This window comes from Etheostoma spectabile, chromosome 5, assembly GCF_008692095.1.
Source record: "Etheostoma spectabile isolate EspeVRDwgs_2016 chromosome 5, UIUC_Espe_1.0, whole genome shotgun sequence".
In the NCBI taxonomy this organism is placed as follows: Eukaryota; Metazoa; Chordata; class Actinopteri; order Perciformes; family Percidae; genus Etheostoma; species Etheostoma spectabile.
The window spans coordinates 10,489,697-10,511,476 of NC_045737.1; the positions used below are offsets into that span (position 1 = coordinate 10,489,697).

At 40.7% G+C, this 21,780-nt stretch overlaps 2 protein-coding genes across 3 annotated transcripts in view; both read right to left on the bottom strand.

Annotated features, from left to right (window-relative positions):
• si:ch211-214j8.12 (uncharacterized) overlaps nucleotides 1-7,855 on the bottom strand; it is a 49,376-nt gene extending 41,521 nt beyond the window's left edge. The window contains exon 1 of the mRNA XM_032516282.1: nucleotides 7,717-7,855. The gene's annotated coding sequence lies outside the window, so the exon portion shown is untranslated. The remainder of the gene's footprint in view (nucleotides 1-7,716) is intronic.
• Nucleotides 1-21,780, bottom strand: part of gda (guanine deaminase) — a 68,150-nt gene that overhangs the window by 27,295 nt on the left and 19,075 nt on the right. Inside the window, exons 6-11 of one of the 2 annotated variants that reach the window (XM_032516284.1) lie at nucleotides 6,479-6,506; nucleotides 6,294-6,396; nucleotides 5,319-5,431; nucleotides 3,852-3,949; nucleotides 2,554-2,621; nucleotides 840-986 (exon numbers count right to left, since the gene is read on the bottom strand). In XM_032516284.1, the coding sequence (XP_032372175.1) occupies nucleotides 840-986; nucleotides 2,554-2,621; nucleotides 3,852-3,949; nucleotides 5,319-5,431; nucleotides 6,294-6,396; nucleotides 6,479-6,506 (557 nt within the window). Of the gene's footprint in view, nucleotides 1-839; nucleotides 987-2,553; nucleotides 2,622-3,851; nucleotides 3,950-5,318; nucleotides 5,432-6,288; nucleotides 6,397-6,478; nucleotides 6,507-21,780 lie in introns of both variants that reach the window. The other variant, XM_032516283.1, reaches the window with a different exon arrangement.

The following is a 21,780-nucleotide window of genomic DNA, read 5'->3' on the forward strand; positions in this document are numbered from 1 at the left end:
AATGTCTGAGTTTTAAAGTGTGCAGTGGTATTTTGTTATATTCTCTTTTATTGTGTGTTTTATTGGGTCCTAACGCATATTAACAGCCTCTGAATTATTCTAGTGGAATTTTGCTATTTATATCAAGTGATTGCGCCGGTGCCATTGCACTTTAGTTCTTTCTCTTTGTTTAAAGTCTCCAACGTGTTCACGCTGGCGCTGTTTGCTGTTTTTTACTAGTATTTTTAATCTACGCAAATTGTGAATAAATTACATTTCTATTTTGTACGTGGCCTCCTGCTCCGGTTTGTTCTGGAAACTTACCTGGTTTCAATCACCACAAAAGTTAACTGGAACATTTTGGTTGCCTAAAAATGTCTTGTTCAACATTATGCCAACCAACTAGATAGATAGATAGATAGATAGATACTTTATTGATCCCAATAAAATGGGAAATTACAGCGTTGCAGCAGCAATATCAGTCACACAGCACAGAATATAAATATAAATGAAACAATAGGATCACATACATACACAATACACATACATACAATATAGATGAAATAATAATAATAATAATAATAATAATAGGAAGGAAATACAAGAACAAATATTTGACTATATACAAGTTCATCCATCCATCCATCGCACTAGCTAGCTACAGCTAGCGTTGGTCTGTCCAGCTGTATCTGCAGATACATGGCCCCAGTATCCAGAGGTCAGGTAGAGGTCAGGTAATCACGTCTGGTCGGAAAAACCAAGATGGCGGCGACCGAATCGACTAACTCGAGGCTTCAAAACGTCAGTCCCCCAACCAACGGGTGCTGCTACGTCCATTATCTTTAAAATGTTGCTCTTACCTTGGCTTCCTCCCAGCGTGGCCAGTCTGAAAACCTCCTCAAACGTGAGGGTTTCGTGTTCCGGGTCCTGGATCGTCAGGACTTTGGACGTGTCCAGAGCCCGTCTCACGGCGTCCAGCATGGAGGACGAGTAGCCGCCCGCCACGTCTGACCCCCCCCCCCCCCCAAACACAGACACCGGGTGGGTCAAAGGAACACAACGACGCACAAAGACACACAAGGGCATCATTCACCAACATGGTTTGTGGATAGGCAACAAAGCAGAATTTCAAATTTTGGGAATTTGGTTGTTGTGTTTATATTTTATGGTCATAGTTAATATTTAATCATGATCTACTGCATCATCATTACACACATTCTACCATAGTATCTCACCTTATCATGGTCCCTGCATTTCTGTGAGGGATTTTTATTTTATTATGTACAGTATGTGTGTATATGTGTGTGTGTATGTGTGATATACTGTGTGTATATGTGTGACATATGTGTGATATATGTGTGATATGTCTATATGTGCAATATACTGTATGTGTGATATATGTGTGATATATGTGTGATATATGTGTGATGTGTCTATATGTGCAATATACTGTATGTGTGATATATGTGTCTATATGTGTGATATATGTGTGTATATGTGTGTATGTATGTGATATATGTGTGAAATATGTGTGATATACATAATGTATGTATACAGTTTTTGTGATATATGTGTCTATATGTGTGATATATGTGTGTATATGTGTACATGTGTGTTTATGTGATATATGTGTGTATATGTGTGTACATGTGTGTATATGTGTGATATATGTGTGTTTATGTGTGATATATGTGTGTACATGTGTGTACATGTGTGTACATGTGTGTATATGTGTGATATATGTGTGTACATGTGTGTATATGTGTGAACATGTGTGTATATGTGTGTACATGTGTGTTTATGTGTGATATATGTGTGTTTATGTGTGATATATGTGTGTATATGTGTGTACATGTGTGTTTATGTGTGATATATGTGTGTATATGTCTGTACATGTGTGTACATGTGTGTTTATGTGTGATATATGTGTGTATTTGTGTGATATATGTGTGTATATGTGTGATATATGTGTGATATATGTGTGTATATGTGTGTATATGTGGTTACTGTGGATATGTGTGTATATGTTGTATATTGTGTTTTATGTGTGATATATGTGTGTACATGTGTGATATATGTGTGTACATGTGTGATATATGTGTGTACATGTGTGATATATGTGTGATATATGTGTGATATATGTGTATATGTGTTTGTTGTGTCATGGTTGTCTTGCTACTGGATGCCTGATATTTCCTTCAGGATGAATACAGTATCCATCCATCCATCCAAGTCTAGCTATCTACTACTATCTATCTATCTATCTATCTATCTATCTATCTATCTATCTATCTATCTATCTATCTATCTATCTATCTATCGATCATTATCTATCTATCTAGTCTATCTATCTATCTATCTATCTATCTATCTATCTATCTATCTATCTAGGCTATCTATTTCTCTAAATTTTCCTATTTCTGTGCCCACAGAATAATAGCTCAAAGCCACATGTGATTAAAGTCCCGGCCATTGAGAAATCCTCATTCATTCACATTCATGAAGGCGGGATTCAGAGATTTTAATAGATAGTTAATAGTAGTTAATAGTTAAATAAATAGTTGCCGGTCTCACCTGTTCCCAGCCCCAACTTCACCTTGTGTTTCAGGACGTTGCGGACGTCCAACATGCCGCTGCACAACCTGAGAAGACAAAGACCGACAGAGATGACAACATTCACAAGGCTGTGTTACACTGTGTCGCTGTTAAATGCTTCTGTAATGAGACTTCGCTGCGTTTTGGTCACATATATTGCTGGGGAATGTTGTGGAAGTTTCTTGTTACAGCGAGGGAGGAATTTTGTGTCGAAGAAGAGACCTTGTTGAAACAAAATATATACAGGCTGCAAACTGAATTACAAGCGGCCGAAATGGGTTTCCTCAGGAGGGTGGCTGGCGTCTCCCTTAGAGATAGGGTGAGAAGCTCAGTCCTCCGAGAGGAGCTCGGAGTAGAGCCGCTGCTCCTTCGCGTCGAAAGGAGCCAGTTGAGGTGGTTCGGGCATCTGGTAAGGATGTCTCCTGGGCGCCTCCCTAGGGAGGTGTTCCAGGCACGTCCAGCTGGGAGGAGGCCTCGGGAAGACCCAGGACTAGGTGGAGAGATTATATCTCCAACCTGGCCTGGGAACGCCTCGGGATCCCCCAGTCGGAGCTGGTTGATGTGGCTCGGGAAAGGGAAGTTTGGGGTCCCCTACTGGAGCTGCTGCCCCCGCGACCCGATACCGGATAAGCGGATGAAGATGGATGGATGGATGCAAACTGAATTAAAGGTTTAAGGTATTCGGTGAAAAGGTTTAATTGTTTTCTGCAGAGACCAATCAAAAATGACAAGAACAGTCTTCACAATGAACAGAGTCACAGAGGGACCAAAGTTCTGTGTCCATACAATCAGTAATACACTTCCTTATATCCAGTGCCCCCCCCCGAGGAGAGAAAAAACCTTGTTTGGAAAACAGTTTAATCTTAAACATAACAATTAGTGGACCTCAGGCAGACAGTTGGTTCTATTACATATTTCTGAATCTGAATCTGCCCCTCCTCGTGTCATTCTATCTTAGCTGAAAAAGGACACCTTGTCTCTTGGATGGGCTCTGGTCTCGGGACCTGGGACCTGGGACCTGGGACCTTGGACCTGCTATGATAAATACAGCTCTAGGCAACTGTCCACGTCATCTATTCTTCAAGGAGATGTTGTGGAGTCATAACAAACTCAGTTGTCTCCCATCAAGGAGAAACACCCACAGGACAGATACAGAAGTCATAGACTCTGAGAGGCATTGAAGATCTTAATATGAATAATTAATACGAAAATCATTGGTTAAATGTAATGTTAATGTTAAATGTAATTTTCCATTACAGGACGAATCAGAGACTTACGATAAGTTGGAATTGGGACAGTGAGACAAAGAGGCTCCTTTCTCCCTGAACAGAGCCAGCTCTTCATCACTGAGGTAGCACCCATGGGCCATCACCGTCTGGGGGTCACCAGCAGCATTGATATCAGCATTTATATCAGCATTTATATCAGCATTTATATGTTTTTATTGGCAGCAGAGATGTGATCATAGCTATAAAACAGTGACCTGACTGGGTCCCAGTAGTGGAATATATAAAGCTTTATTGCACACACAGGTCCATAGTACACATCATACAGTATGAAAAGTATAAAAAATATAAAAAGGAGATTCAAACATATAAAATAATTCCATATTTGCTTATAGGATTTACAGGCTATTGCACCAATGTCGTCCTAATCTGGAAGTGTATTTACAACAGCTTTCCAGAGGACTTTTACTCCAGTACATTTACTCCAGTACTGTACTTAACTACAAATGTTGAGGTACTTGTACTTCGTGCCACTTTCAACTTCTACTCAACTATATCTCAGAGAGAAATACTTTACTTTTTACTCCACTGCGTTCATCTGATAGTTTTAGTTACCGGTTTCATCAAAAATGAAGCTTTCTGCACTCAAAACACATGTAGTTTATAAAATCTGATGTTTTATTATGAATGAAACCGGCCGAATATATAACGGCTATAAGTCCTGTTGAAATTATTAGACCATTAAACAAACAACTGTTTGGATCCTTTACACTTTCCACAGTGGGAGGATTTCACTGCATCGAGTACTTTTACTTCAAATACTTTAACTACATTTTCTTGATGATACTTACAGACTTTTACTCAACCCTTGTGTTGTCTTCCTGTCAAAATTGAAAAATCAACACTTTTGTTGATGCTTTTCGTCAGTGTTTGTCACTTTTTTAAACTTTTTCTTACGTTTTTGTCCCTTTTTTCAAAACTTTTGATGCTTTTTTTCATTTTGTCACTTTTTTTTTTTTACGTTTTCACGCTACGTACCAACTTATTAACTTTAGTTTTACAGTTATTTTTGGAATTTATGGTCATAAACCTCATTATAGGAAATATACCTAATGTTTGAGTTAGAAAAGCAGAAATTAGGAATTATTGAGTCTAAAATTAAAGGAATGGAATGTTGATGATAATCACAGACTGGAACTGTCAACTTTTACTCAATCCTATTTCAAAAAACACTTCAATTTTTTTTCTCCAAATGCTCTAAAATTGAATAACCCCAAATTAATGAAAGTAGAGATTTGTATACTTGGCAAGAGCGTTGGAATCAATCATGTTATTTTTGGGGAATTAAAAGAACATGGATATAGGACAACATGGGGACAACATGAGGACAACATGAGGACAACATGAGGGTCAAGTATAATTTTCAATTGAGGACTTTTACTTGTAACAGGGTATTTTTACAGTGTGGTATAAGTACTTTTACCTCTCTGATCTGAATACTCGCTGCTGTGTCCTCACCTTGTCCGTGAGCAGGTTGTATTTGTGATAGACGTCCGTGTAAGACTCCGACTCGGGGAACAGCTCCTTTACGAGTTTAACTTCCTCGACGTTTTCACTGATGTGACTCTGAAAATAAACACACATATGTCATACGTTAGCAGTATAAATGTAATAAATATATGTATAGATTCTCCGAGCAGAGCTGCAGGCCAACCAGCCAGCCCTGGATGTGTAAATGAGATGTTTAACCGAGCGTGATTTGGCCTGATGTCTCATAGCAGACAGGAAATGCATTGAAATGAGTTTTTAGATAAAAGCATATGGGCTTTTTCTGAAAAAAAGTCTAATATTATATATTTGTGTTTGTTACATTGCCAGACTTTGGAGAAAAAATGTCATAACCAAGGGCTATAGTACTCGAGTCCGGTCTTGGACTTGAGTCCGGACTCAAGACCGCTTTCCTATGGTCTCGGACTTGTCTCGGTCCCGGCCACTGGTCTTGCCCAATATGGCTTTTGGTCTTGACCGAGTCCAGGTGTCTTTATTATGTTGATAATAATATTGGAGGGAAAGTGAAACCCAAAATGATTGTCTTGATACTGTCATGCATAAGACCTTTATTCTGTCCTGGACTCGGTCTTGACTCAGACTCGAACCTTTTTGGACTCGGTCTTGTCTTGAACTCAAACCTTTTTCGACTTGGTCTTGACTCAGACTCAAACCTCTTTGGACTCGGTCTTGACTCAGACTCAAACCTCTTTGGACTCGGTCTTGTCTCAGACTCGAACCTTTTTGGACTCTGTCTTGACTTGAACTCAACTAGTCCCGGTCTTGGACTTGTCTTGGACTCGACTACGGTGGTCTTGACTACAGCCCTGTCATAAGCCAAAAGTTTTCATTAATGTTCACAGGTCCAACACTGAACAGTCTCCCTGCCAGCGGTCCCCCTGTGGACGTGGCCTGGTTGTGGTAGCCACGGTGAGCTCACCTGGATGTGCAGGTTGTTGTTCTTGGCGATTTCCCCCAGCTGCCCCAGCAGGGCTCCTGTGCAGGACGGAGCAAAGCGAGGCGTCACCACCGGCCTCACCAGAGGGTACTACCCAAACGACAGCACAGGGTCTCAACATCTGGAGAGAAAACTGCTGCGCTGTTGAGTTAATTTATTCATAGAGTCTTACCTTCTTGTTCAAGAGCTCTGCGATGAACCTGAGAGGAACAAAAACAATCGTGACTAATTCAGCGCATCCACATACACACACGTTCAGAATTGAAAATATGAAATTTTGGTAGTTTTAAGATACAATTCATTCATTCATTCATTCAAACCTTTATTTAACCAGGATAAAAAAACTCCTTGAGATTAAAAATCTCTTTTACAAGAGTGTCCTGGCAAGTGGCAGCAGCACGTTTCAGACAGAGACACTTACATGTAAATACATAAACACACTTTCACTCATAATCAAACAACAATGTCATCATAAAATACCAGGGTCCTAAATCAATTTAAAACCAGTGACATCCAGACTGCCCTTCTGTAAGGTCCTTTAACAAGCCTTTAAAAGAATAAAATGAGACCAACTCCTTCAACTGGAGTTCATTCTGAAGCTGATTCCATGCAGATGGGGCTGCAAAATTAAAATATACATAATAATAAAAGCCTTTTTGCCGAAGTCAGTGCGGGCTTTAGGGACTGTCAGTAAAACCAGATCCTGGGAGCAGGTGATGTGTCCCTGCAGACCTCGGGACGATGTAGGTGTTCAAATACAATATGAAACAATATGATACGATAAAATACGATAAAATACGATGCGAAACAATACAATAAAATACGATAAAATACAATCAAATTCAGACCAAAGAGTCGTGACGAGACAAAACGTTTTAGAGCGGTGAGTTTCAGTTTATTTATCATATATATCCCTCCATATTATTATATATACAAATGTATAAATATACAGTATATATACAGTATATATATATATATATATATATATATATATATATATGTATATTTTTATGTGGCAGCCTTTTGTCCAAGACAAATCTCCTTTGAGAATTTTAAGAATCTTAAAATCTTGAAAGTGCATCCAACAACTATTTCTCTCTGATACATATTCCTTAAGATATATTTTTGGCATCAAGAGCTAAAACAGAAAGCTGCTTCTTTGCCGACACTGAAAAAATTCAGTGTGACTAAAGTTGTTGCCTCGGGAGATCTTTCCATGCTCTTCCTGTTCTAGGCCGAGTAAAGTCCCCACAGCCCTACACTGTTGAGTGAACTATTAACACAGTTACATAACGTCCTGATACTTTGAACAGTGCCCACACCACAACCAAACACCCACACCACTTACGTATCAGGCTACAGGACGACTCCGTGGGCCTCCGTAGAACCAGAAACTATAAAAGACTCACTGTAAAACCACGTCGGTGTTTTTACGTCCAGTAACCCAGTTAGAATGATCAGGGAGAAGGATCCAGGGAGAAGGATCTCCAGGGATAAGGATCCAGGTAGCGTGACCAGGATGTAAGCAACACCAAACCTTTGCACTGTGTCCCGACACTTCGCTCAGATTATCCGTCGGGAGAGGCATTAAACACTGATCTTGCTCTCTCAGGTACAACTATTTCTTATGTTACGGGTTTGGCTGGTTATTCTAACTCCTACAATCCCCCCCCCCACCCCCCCCCCACACAACACACCCACACCACAGACACCCCCCGCCACTGCCACCCATTACTAATCTATGTCGATCATTTGATTTCTCAAGCGGTGTGTCCCAGCCAGATGGTTATGTCTCCTGGAAGGTATACGGAGGGCAAAGTTAAAAGAACGTGACCCGTTGCCTGGACGGGACCATGTGAAGTCTGATAGAAGCGCGTTTTTTGGAATGCAAAGAAGGCTTCTATGTAGCTGCTCCCGGGACCTTGACCCTTGTCGCTGCAACACTGATGCCTGGTCTAGGTAGTGTGTGTGTGGTGTGTTTGTGTGTGTGTGTGTAGGGGGGGGGGGTAGTTGGGCCGCTTTCTTCAGATTTTGTCAAACTTAGGTTGAAGGTGTACAGAAGGCTACATCAGGTAGGGAATCAATGCTTTTACTGAGGCATTTTCCCTGTGTGACCTAGGAATACCAAGACCTAGTCTTGTTTTTTGTTGTTGGATAATAATCGGGCATGATTTGTTAAACTTGTATTGTCTGTTCTCTAGTATCTATCTATCTTATCTAGATATAGCTATATCTCTATCCTATGTCTGATCCATTGTATCTAGAAGATCTATGTATATGGATCTAATGACGCAGACAATACAATTTTCAAATCACGCACGACCCCCCCCCCCACCCACACAACACACACATATTCTGTATGTTTATGCAATGTGTGTTTCTTTTGTTGAATATTTTATGGGAGGCAGTGTTGTCATATGTTTTGTGTTTGTCGTACCACTTTTGTAATTTTTTGAGTGTACTTTTTATCTGGACCTTGAGGTTTTAAATAAAGAAATATATATATATATATATATCCGTATACATACATACTCATCCATACACGTGTGTACTTAACTGTGTCGTGCTCCTTGTTGTAGTGTGTGAACTTGCAGAATGAGAGATTTCAACATGGTGCCCAGTGTAAACATGTCGTGATAAAGCGGGGATGTGGCCTGTTGTTAGGATCCTCCATCAGTCCGCTGCTTCGTTGAATAACACAAACAATAGCTGTGGTATACTCTTATTTCATCTTTCCATTTTTGTGACATATCAACTCGTGCAATAGCACCTTTTAACATTTAATATCTGTGTCACAGAGTATATGTTTGTGATAAAAAACTGGCAATATTTAAGTAAAACAACTACACGCATACAACCCATTATGCAGAAATCAGTCCATTTCATTTCCCTTCAGTCCCAGATTCATAAGACTTTAAGTTTTAAGTAACATAAATACTGGCCTACGAAAAGTTAATTTGTGATTGAGTTTACAATCAACATCTGAGTAAAAAGAAATGCATTCTCATCAACAGATTTGTATGTCGCACAAAAACTAATGCACAAAAACGATCTGTACACATCCATGATCACCATCCACTAATCAGATCAGCGTCTTTACAGTTAAGGTGGACCGCAGAGTGCTGGAGCCGGTGCAGGGCACCCTGAGGTGCTGGTCGGGTCCGGAGGTCGTGCTAGCGAGTTTAACCAACAAAAGTGATCGACCAGTTTAAGTTTCAGGACACCCAAAAAACGAGAAATCTGCGGATGTTGAAACCTGGGTTCAAAGGCGGTGTTTTTAAAATCACACACTGGTCCCAAAATTGGCTCACCCTAAAGAACGACACAAGGGGTAAAGTGTATTTCACGCCTCCCGAAAAATGAATCAATTCAGGAATTTATAATTTTTGAGGTCAAGTGTCGGCGCTACGTGGCCCTGAAGGAAAAAACCGACACAAACGGCATTTCACATAAACACAAAAGCAAAGAGAAAATGAAATGACATTTCCACATTTTGTTGGCACGTCCTCCGGAAAGGTGGTCATTGTGTTTTTTGTAAAATGTCGTGTTTTGTAAATCATGTTGTGTTATTTACTTAAATGCCTTTGTGTGTTTTTGTCCCTCCGGGCCACCGTCCTCCCCGCTGAAGCGGGTTATGCCTCTGCGTAAAATCTACCTACTCGTTCTGAACGACTTTTTCCCAAAACTTTGAGCCAATCCCCCCCCCCCGTTGGGTTAAAAAAAACCCCCCCCCCCCTTTTTTCCGTAACTCAAGATTTTCAATGTTTCTTCATGGGAGTTATTTAAAGATTCATTCCCCATGCTCTGGGCGTTTTCACCCTCCTCATTCCCCCTGCTCTGTTGTTTCCCCCTCTCTTCCCCTATGCTCTGCGTTTCAACCTCTCGTCGCCCCTGCTTTGTTGTTTTCAATCACCCTCTCATCTCCCATGCTCCATGCCCCCCCCCCTTCTGTCGCCGAATTATTTCCTGGTTCTCCTTCTCCATAAACAGCCTGCAATCAAGGAGAGGGGTAACTTCTCCTGCTGCAGATGTCCTCACACAACACACACACACACCACACACACACCACAACACCCAGCCACACACACACACCACATACCGTGGACAGAAAGAACAGTGAGACCACTTTGTTTCCCTCACTATGACTCTAGAGTCCATGCTTCACCGGGGGGGGATCGGAAATAATCACGTCACTCTCTCCCTCTCCTCGCTCTACCACCCACACACACACAACACACACAACACACACACACACACCCACACCCACCGCACACCCACACACACACACCAACCCACACCACACAACCATCCCCCCACCCACAACACACACACGCCGGCTTGACCGGCTAATAATCCCTATTTCCTGTCAATAAATTCCCTTTAAAAGACTTTAAGAGACAGACTGATTTCGAGCTCCCGACCAGTCCCTGTGTGTCCCGACTGAACTCATAAAAGACCTCTTATGGTGATTAATTTCCCTAATTATTGGTCTTATTTTCTAACTTCTCACACTAAAAGAAAGTCTACTTTTTACTTCACAACATCTCACACTCGTTAACCAACGACATCTTCTGAACCTGACCGACTACCTCACATCCAACATGTACTCTTACTTTATATTCGTTGTTCCTATAAATAATTTAGGTTAATTTGGCTTTTTATGTGCGGTTGTACAGCCGGACATTTACCAGCTGTTCCTCTATAGTATCTGCACATTTGGTTTTTAGTATATTTTGTATTTTTGGATTTCAAAAAAACCTCTTTGGCAGACTTTCCTGGAGCAGAGGAGTGATATTAAAAGAGGGAGAAGAAGATGTTCATCTGGTATGTGGGGGAGTAAGAGAAAGGTGGAGGTGCGTGAGTCAGTCAGGACCCCGCACCGTTAACGGGGACCGCACCACCACCTTTCCTCGCCGTTCCACAAACAACCTCCCGCTATGTTACGGGTCGTGAACGCTCTGGATGGAGAGCAGACAGTCAAGTGTGAGCGCACGTTACCGCCCATTAACCCTCCGTGTTGTCTTTCCCCTCAAAAGTGAAAAATCAACCCTTTTTTGACTCGCTTTTTAACACTGTTTTTTTATTTTTTACTTTTTCTCACTTTTCTGTCCATTTTTCCCAACACTTTTGACACTTTTTGACGTTTTACACTAAACTACACAGCTTATTAACTTTAGCTTTAACATTCCTTTTTGGAATTTATGGTCACTCAACCTCAATTCATGGAAATTATTGCCTAATGTTTGAGTTAGAAAGCAGAAATTAGAATTATTGAGACAAAATTAAAGGGATGGATGTTGATGATAATCACGACTGAATATGTCCTTTTACTCAATCTATTTCACACACTTCCATTTGTTTTTTCAAATGCTATAAAATGGAAGTGAACGCCCCAAAATTATGAAAGTAGAGATTTGTACTTGCCAAGAGCGCTGGGTGGAAATAGTCAGTTTCTTTTGGGGAATTTAAACATGAGGGTTTGAAGAACCAAAGATTACGGCTCTTCTCTGTACTTTCATCTCACCTCCGCCTTTCAGGCTAATTTTTTTTAGCTGGATAATTAGTGTCTGGTATTGGCATTCCCTGTTTTATTTATTTATTATTGCTGTGCTGTAGTTTTTGATGAAATGTTTGTTTTAGATGCACAATTAATGGGTACACTCCTGTGTTTGTGCGTATATGCTTTCTTGTTTTAAAGACACTTTTTGATCATTTTCATCCTTTTATTTTTGACCAGTACAACTGAAAATGGGGAGAGGGAGAGAGAGTGGACGACATTAAGCACTGAGCTATCTGGCAGCCCGTACTGTATGTTTTCTTTATTCTTTATTATGCACGTGGTTGTCTGTGGACATTGGACCGGAAGCTGTGTAAGTAAATTACTTTGTTTTCGTGTGCATGTAAACAAAACGGTCCTTTGCATTCTCGGTCCCGTCAAATCCGAAACTGTTACACGTGTTTCCAAATGTCCCGGTGTTAGGGCTCAGAAACTCCAGAGCAGGAGAGTGAGAGGGGAACACAGAGCAGGGGGATGGATAGGGGGAAAGACGCCGAGCAGGGGGAATGAAAGGGGAAAACGCCAGAAGCAGGGGGAATTGAGAGGGGTGAACTCCATCTGTGCAGGGGGGTAATGAGGGGGAACGCATAGCAGGGGAATGAGAGGGGGGAAACGCCAGAGCAGGGAATGAAAGGTGGACACGCCATAGCAGGGGTAATGAGGGGGGTGAAACGCCAGAGCAGGGGGAATGAGAGGGAACGCCAGAGCAGGGGGAATGAGAGGGGGGAAACGCCAGAGCAGGGGGAATGAGAGGGGGGAACCAACGCCCGAGCTAAACAGTAGCAGTTTACTATTGAAGCGAATGTAACCAAGGGGATTGATTTATTTTGGAAATGAGCAAAAGATGGTTGTTTTTAAGCCTAAAATGTAGCGATGTAATGTAAAGACTCGACCCGCTGATAGCCTACGTCATCATCTGTGTTGATTTGAGCGGAGACCGCGCCCGGTTCAGACCGTTTTTAATCTTGTCGCGAAGCTTTGGTCAACTGGAACTGGGCTTTAACCTCATTTGTCCTCAGGTCAGATTGACCCTTTTTCCTATTCAATGTTGTTTTTTTATTCCCCAAAATACATGATTGATTTCCACCCACGCTCCTTTGGCAAGACACACTCTACTTTCATTTAATTTGTCGGTCTTCTTCATTTTATTGCATTTGAAAAACAAATTGAAGTGTTGGTTGAAATAGTATTGATAAAATTGACATTTCCTGTCTGTGATTATTCATCAACATCTTTCCTTTATTTTAGTCTCAATAATTCCATTGCTTCTTCTTCTGCTTTTCACACCTCAACATTAAGGTATAATTTCCTAAAATGATTCGGTTATTGACCTAAATTCCAAAATAACTGTAAACTAAAGTTAATAAGTTGGTGTTCGTAGTGTTAAATCCAGAAAAGTGACAAACATTGAAAAAAGGGACAAAACAAACAAAAAATGTAAAACATCTATGAAGCACTAACAAAAGTGTTGATTTCTATTTTGACGGAAGACCCACGAGGGTTAAGATTCTGAAAATGTGGGACTTACTAACTGAAATTGGACACTCACCCAAATTCAAGAACTTTTCCAGAATAAAAAAACCTGGAATTGAATTGACAACAAATTGCGTGAAACTGAAATCAAATGCGTTGCTTTTTACCTAATCAGCGTAGAGATGTGTGCACATTCCTGAAGGCCCTGCTACAGACCTTCAGGTCCCTCGGACTGCCCTGTCGATGGGTCCGCCATCTGCCCGCTAGTTCCCCTCAGGGCGTCAAAGTCTTTGTGCCCATTCAACGTTCCCCCCGTCTGGTCATCCCGACAGCTGCAAGACATCTAAAAGAAGCTGTTGTAGGTCTCGCCCCTCCTGTAAAATACAATCTCCGCATCGAAGTGGTCTTGTTCCCAAGCGACCGGTCTGTCGATCAGGCATTTCTGCTGCAGACTACAGAGCCTTCAGCTAGACTCAATGCTACGTTTGTGTCTGAGTTTTGTGTCTTGGGTTTATAACCCCATACTGTAAAAAGAACTCAACAAAGCTTCTGGGTCTAAAAAGTGAATTCAATGCTGAAGTTCGTCTATCTTCCAGCGGGGGCGACGCCACTGGCTCCAGAGTAAGTCTGCTTCCATAGAAGTCTATGAGAAAATGAGCACTTCTCACTTGATTTTCTTCATATTACCTCAGTAAAACTTTTCATAATGATTTCCATGTCTAATCGCTAGTTTCAAGTCTTCTTCACCACAGCATGACGGTCGTTAGTAAATGATGGTCCCCCGTTTATTTTAAAACAGACGAGTCAAGCGTGGATTCTTTAGGACCTTTCATCACGGACGAGCTTACGTGCTAACCATGCTAACTCCATGGACATTAAATAGCCTCAACTTGTTGTTGCTGTTTGTCTTGTTGTTTTTATCGGTATAAACTTGCCCTCTCCACCTGTGTTGTTTTCCACACTATCAAGTGTACTGGTGTGACGTCGGGGCCCTGTGAAGGGCGGAGGTTATTTGAGGACACAGTAATGCGCTTTCATCTCTCTCGGCTCGCAGTTCAGGAAGGGTAGTCGAGTGTATTAGACGGGGACGTTTCTAAACGCTTAACCCGTGAAAAGGCTTAACGTGGTTAATTGGTACCTAAACGCAGTCCATCATCACCAGTTTATGTCATCTACAGTCCCATATAACAGGACTTGTGGGTTAATTTTTGGGACAGTTTTCAACTGTTATGAGGAGCAAGATTGAAGAAATAGGTGAAATGATTCGATGTTTAGGTTCATTCAGCCCACTTCAGCTTTTTCACGTTAACTTTTTCCCTTAATATATCCCTTAAATGAAGCGACACGCTAAATGTCGCTACCGTCCATAATAGGACTGTTGGGTCCGTTTTTTACAGTTTTTCCACTGTTTATGAGGATAATAGTAAAGAATATATGGTGATATAATTGATCGTTTGTTTAGGTACATTTGGCCGTTAAGCCTTTTTGCCTCGCCAGACACCAATAAGAAGAAACGTTATCGTAGAATAACTTCTACTATCGTTGATTTCAGTTTAGTTGTTTTTGACAGTTAAGTGTTATGACAAGATCTGGCCGATTGTCATATGGTTATGATTTGATCTTGTTAGTACCTTAAACCCACGTTAAGAAGACCTTTTTTCACTGTTAAGCGTTTTAACACGCCCTATGAGACGGCGTGCAGTCCAAAGCATTTCAGATGTTTGAAGCGATTAATCTGGGAGCATATGTACTGTTGGTGAATTGTTTTCCGTGAAATTTATCACATGTAGCACCGAAAGTTCAGTTGATTGTTTTCCTCTCCTTTTTCTAGTAACGGTCATAACGACATTAAATCATGTCAGCGGCCTGATGAACCTAAATGACTCGAATGTACGGCAGACTGTCCGAGTCATTTATCAAATGTACTGTTTTAAAATATTCTGACGAAGGGGGTTTAATATTGTTTTAACCTGTTTTTTTTTTTATAGGACTACAATGCAATTGTCCTGTCATGTTTTTCCCCACAACCCATTTAAAGTACGCTTATTTTTATTTTAGTTTTCTTTCTTTGTTTTGGTCTGTTTTGTTCTTTTGAATATTGTCGTCGGTGAAGGGTAAAGGCAATATTGCTCGACGGGGCGGCCCACCGAGGGTCCTTAGGCTGTTACGGCTGACGTAGCTTTAACACCCCTTTATTGCTACTTTTTGTGGTTGACGTGTTGCCTTTTATGTATTTCCCTGCATGTGATTAATGTCTGATTTTAATAAGTTTGGTGGGTATTTTGTGTATATCTCTTTATTGTGTTTTTATTGGTCTAACGCATATTAACGCCTCTGATTATCTAGTGAATTTGCTATTTAATCGAATGATGTGCGCCGGTGCACATTGCACTTTGTTCTTTTTTCTCTTTTTAAAAGTCCCAACGTGTTCACACTGGCGCTTTTGCTGTTTTTTTTACTAGTATTTTTAATGCACGCAAATTTGGGAATAATTACTTTCTAATTTGTCGTGGCCTCCTGGCTCCGTTTGTTCTGGAAACTTAACTGTTTTCAATCAAACACAAAGTTAACTGGAACATTTTGGTTGCCTAAAAAATGTCCTTGTTCACATATGCCAACCAACATATAGATAATAGATAGATAATCATACTTTAATTGATCCCAATAACAATGGAAATTACAGCGTTGCAGCAGCAATATCAGTCACACAGCACCAATAATAAATCTAACTAGAAACTATAGATCACATACATACCAATACACATACATACAAATAATGAAAAATAATAATAATAATAATATATAGTAAGGAAATACAAGAAACAATATTTGACTATATACAAGGTGGTGTGTTTCATCCCATCCAATCGCACTAGCTAGTACACGCTGCGTTGGCTGTCCAGCTGTAATCTGCAGATACGCCCCAGTACCGAGAGCTCGGTAGGGTCAGGTAATCAACGTCTGTCGGAAAAACCAAATGGGTCGACCGAATCGGCTAACCTCCGGTCTCAAAACTCAGCCCCCCAACCAACGGGTCTGCTACTCCATTATCTTTAAATGTTGCTCCTTACCTTGGCTTCCTCCCAGCGTGCCAGTTGAAAACCTCCTCAAACGGTGAGGGTTTTCGTGTTCCGCTGGTCCTGGATAGTCAGGACTTTGGACGGATCGCAAGGCCCGTCTCACGCGTCCAGCATGGAGGACGGTAGCCGCCGCCACTCTGACCCCTCCAGCCGCCCCCCAACCACCAGACACCCTGTTGTGCGGTTCAACAACAGCGGAACCGAAACGACAAGCATAGCATCATAGTGCCCGCCACTTCACACAATCGGGCATGCATATCACCAACATGTTTGTGTATAGCAACAAGCATAAATTTGCATTTTGGGAATTTGGTTGGTTGTGTTATATTTTATGGGCATAGTTTAATATTTAATACATGATCTACTGCATCATCATTACTCACACATTTCTACCCAAGTATCTCACCTTAATCCTGTCCCTTAGCATTCTGTGAGGATTTTATTTTATTATGTACAGTATGTTGTGTGTAATGTGTGATATGTGAGTGATTGTATGTTGTAGTGGACTATTGTGATAATGTGTGATATGTCTATATGGTGCATATACTGTATGTGTGCTATCTGTTGTGTCATATGTGTGTGATATATGTGGTTATTGTCTATAGTCGCAATATACTGTATGGGTGATTGTCATATATGTGTTATAATGTGTGTATATTGTGTCTGTAGGTGTATGATGTGACATGGGAAATATGTGTGATAACATAATGTGATGTATACGTTTTTTGTGATATATGTGTCTATTCGTGGTAGATATATGTGTGTATCTGTGTACATGGGTTGTTTATGTGATAGATGTGGTTATATGTTGTGTACATGTTGGTATATGTTGCTAATGTGTGTTTATGTGTGATATATGTTGTACATTTTTGTACATGTTGTACATGTGTTTATATGTGGTGATACATGTGTGTCCATGTGTCGTATTTGTGAACATGGTGTATATGTGTGTACCGGTTTTATGTTGATATGTTTATGTGGTGATATATGTGTGTTTATGTTGTGATATATGTGTGTAATGTGTGTGTACATGTGTTGTTGATGTTGTGATATATGTGTGTATATGTCTGTACATGTGTGTACATTGGTGTGTTGTGGATATATGTGTGTATTTGTGTGAATATGTTGTGTATCGGGAATATGTTATATATTGTGTATATGTGTGTATATTGTGTATTTTGTGTGTGTATCATGTGTGTACATGTGTGTACATGTGTTATATGTGTTAATAGTGGATATGTGTGTATATGTTGTATATTTGTGTTATGTGTGTTATGGGTACATGTGTTATGTGTGCATTTTGTAATGTGTGTACATGTGTGATATATTGTGATTATGTGTGTATATGTTATATGTGTTTGTTGTGTCATGGTTCTTGCTACGGATGCCTGATGATTTCCTTCAGGATGAATACAGTATTCCATCCATCCATAGTCTACTATCTATCACTATCTATCTATCTATCTATCTATCTACTATCTTCTATCTATTATCTATCTATCTACTATCTATCATCATATCTATCTCAGCTCATCTATCTAGCTATCTATCTAGTCTATCTATCTATCTATCTATCTCCTATCTATTCTATTATCTATCTATCTAGCTATCTATATTCTCTAAATTTTCCTATTGTCGGTGCGCCACAGATATACCAAAGCACCACTGTGATTTCCCGGCCATTGAGAATCCTCATCTTAGCACATTTCTGACAGGCGGGATCCAGAGAGTGTAATAGATGTTATAGTAGTTATAGTAAAATAGCTCGCCGGTCTCACCTGGTCCCAGCCCCAACTTCACCTTGTGTTTCAGGACGTTGCGGACGTCCAACATGCCGCTGCACAACCTGAGAAGACCAAGACGACGACAGAGTGACACATTCACAAGCTGTGTTACACTGTGTCGCTGTTAAATGCTTCTGTAATGAGACTTCGCTGCGTTTTGGTCCATCTATTGCTGGGAATGTTGTGGAAGTTCTTGTTACAGCGAGGGAGGAATTTTGTGTCGAAGAAGAACCTTGTTAAACAAAATATATACAGGCTGCAAACTGATTACAAGGCCAAATGGGTTTTTCCCCAGGAGGGTGGCTGGCGTCTCCCTTAGAGATAGGGTTGAGAAGCTCAGATCCCTCCCGAGAGCTCGGAGTAGAGCCGCTGCTCCTGTCGGTCGAAAGAGCCAGTTGAGGTGGTTCGGGCATCTGGTAAGTGTCTCCTGGGCGCCTCCCTAGGAGGTGTTCCAGGCACGTCCAGCTGGGGAGGATCCTCTGGAAGACCCAGGACTAGTGGAGAGATTATATCTCCAACCTGGCCTGTAACGCCTCGGGATCCCCAGTCGGAGCTGTTGATGTGGCTCGGAAAGGGAAGTTTGGGGTCCCCACTGGAGCTGCTGCCCCCGCGACCCGATACCGATAAGCGGATGAAGATGGATGGATGATGCAAACTGATTAAGGTTTAAGGTACGTTAAAAGGTTTAATTGTTTTTCTGCAGAGAACCAATCAAAAATGACAAGAACATCTTCACAATGACAGAGTCACAGAGGAACAAAGTTCTGGTCCATACAATCAGTAATACACTTCCTTATATCCAGTGCCCCCCCCCGAGGAGAGAAAAAACCTTGTTTGGAAACAGTTTAATCTTAACACATAACATTAGTGGACCTCAGCAGACAGTTGGTTCTATTACATATTTTGAATCTGAACTGCCCCTCCTCTGTCTTCTATCTTAGCTGAAAAGGACACCTTGGTGCTCTTGGATGGGCTCTGGTCTCGGACTGGGACCTGGACCTGGGCCTTGGACCTGCATGATAAAACGCTCTATGCAACTGTCCACGTCATCTATCTTCAAGAGATTTGGTGGAGTCATAACAACTCCGTGTCCTCCATCAAGGAGAAACACCCACAGGACAGATTACAGAAGTCATAGACTCTGAAGGCATTGAAGATCTTAATTTGAATAATTAATACGCAAAATCTTGGTTAATGTAATGTTAATGTTAAATGTAATTTTCCATTACAGTACCGATCGAGACTTTCGATAAGTTGGAATTGGGACAGTGAGACAAAGAGCTCCTTTCTCCCTGAACAGAGCCAGCTCTTCATCACTGAGGTAGCACCCATGGGCCATCACCGTCTGGGGGTCACCATCAGCATTGATATCAGCATTTATATCAGCATTTATATCAGCATTTTATGTTTTTTATTGGCAGCAGAGATTGATCATAGCGATAAACAGTGACCTGACTGGTCCCAGTATGGAAATATAAAGCTTTATTGCACACACAGGTCCAAGTACACATCATACAGTATGAAAGTATAAAAAATAAAAAGGAGATTCAAACATATAAATAATTCCATTTTGCTTATAGGTTTACAGGCTATTGCACCAATGTCGTCCTAATCTGGAAGTGTATTTACAACAGCTTTCCAGGACTTTTACTCCAGTACATTTACTCCAGTACTGTACTTAACTACAATGTTGAGGTACTGTACTTTCTGCCCACTTTCAACTTCTACTCAACTATTCTCAGAGAAAATACTTTACTTTTTACTCCACTGCGTTCATCTGATGTTTTAGTTACCGGTTCTCATATCAAAATGAAGCTTTCTGCACTCAAAACCACTGTAGTTTATAAATCTGATGTTTTATTATAATGAAACGGCCAATATATAAACGGCTATAAGTCCTGTTGAAATTATTAGACCTTAAACAACAACCTGTTTGGATCCTTTACACTTTTTCCACCGTTGGAGGATTTCACTGCATCGAGTACTTTTACTTCAATACTTTACTACATTTTCTTGTGATACTTACAGACTTTTACTCACCCTTGTGTTGTCTTCCTGTCAAATTGAAAAATCAACACTTTTGTTGATGCTTTTCGTCATTGTTTGTCACTTTTTTTAAACTTTTCCTTACGTTTTTGTCCCTTTTTTTTCAAAACTTTTGATGCTTTTTTTCAATGTTTGTCACTTTTTTTTTTTTACGTTTTTCACGCTACGTAACCAACTTATTAACTTTAGTTTTACAGTTATTTTTGGAATTTATGGTCATAAACCTCATTAATAGGAAATTATACCTAATGTTTGAGTTAGAAAAGCAGAAATTAGAATTATTGAGTCTAAAATTAAAGGAAGTGGATGTTGATGGATAATCAACTGGAATGTGTCAACTTTTACTCAATCTATTTCAAAAAACCTTCAATTTTTTTTCTCCAAATGCTCTAAATTGAATAACCCCAAATTAATGAAAGTAGAGATTTGTATACTTGGCACAGATCGTTGGAATCAATCATGTTATTTTTGGGGAATTAAAAGAACATGACACACACACACACACACACACACACACAACACGCACACACACACACACAACACAGAGGGAGAGACACACACAGAGAGAGAGAGAGACACACACAACTACACAAATTAACTTTACGTTTGTCTGGTCCCCCTAAGATTGAAGCCAGAACAAGTTGAAACTACTTGCAATGCGCTGGTCTGCAACTTTCTGAAACCCAGGAGCTGACCAATGAGACGAGACCTCACGGCGTATAATCTGCACAGAAACAACTCTTTGTGCTTCTGTTCTTATGACTCGGAGCGTCTAAATATGAATGAGGCTAGTGAGAGCGAGACGCTTGCTACTGTTCTACATTTCTACATTCTAGTTCTGATGTAGTAAAAACGATGTTTTATTTCTCTGATTCACTGCTGCATAGATAGATAGATAGATAGATAGATAGATAGATAGATAGATAGATAGATAGATATGGGAGACCGTCGGTGGGTATCACCTGTTAATTATACGTAGGGCCTGTCGGTGGGTATCACCTTTTATTATACCGTAGGGAGACCTGTCTGGGGTATCACCTGTTGTATATACCGGAGGAAACCTGTCGGTGGGTATCACCTGTTATTATACCGTAGGGAACTGTCGTGGTATCACCTTGTTATTATACCATAGAGACCTGTCGGTGGGTATCACCTGTTATTATACCGTAGGGAGACCTGTCGGTGGGTATCACCTGTTATTATACCGTAGGGAGACCTGTTGGTGGGTATCACCTGTTATTATACCGTAGGGAGACCTGTTGGTGGGTATCACCTGTTATTATACGTAGGGAGACCTGTCGGTGGGTATCACCTGTTATTATACTCTAGGGAGACCTGTCGGTGGGTATCACCTGTTATTATACCGTAGGGAGACCTGTCGGTGGGTATCACCTGTTATTATCCGTAGAGACCTGTCGTTGGTATCACCTTTTATTATACCGTAGGGAGACCTGTGTGGTATCACCTTATATTATACTCTAGGGAGACCTGTCGGGTATCACTGTATTAACCGTAGAGACCTGTGGGTGGGTTA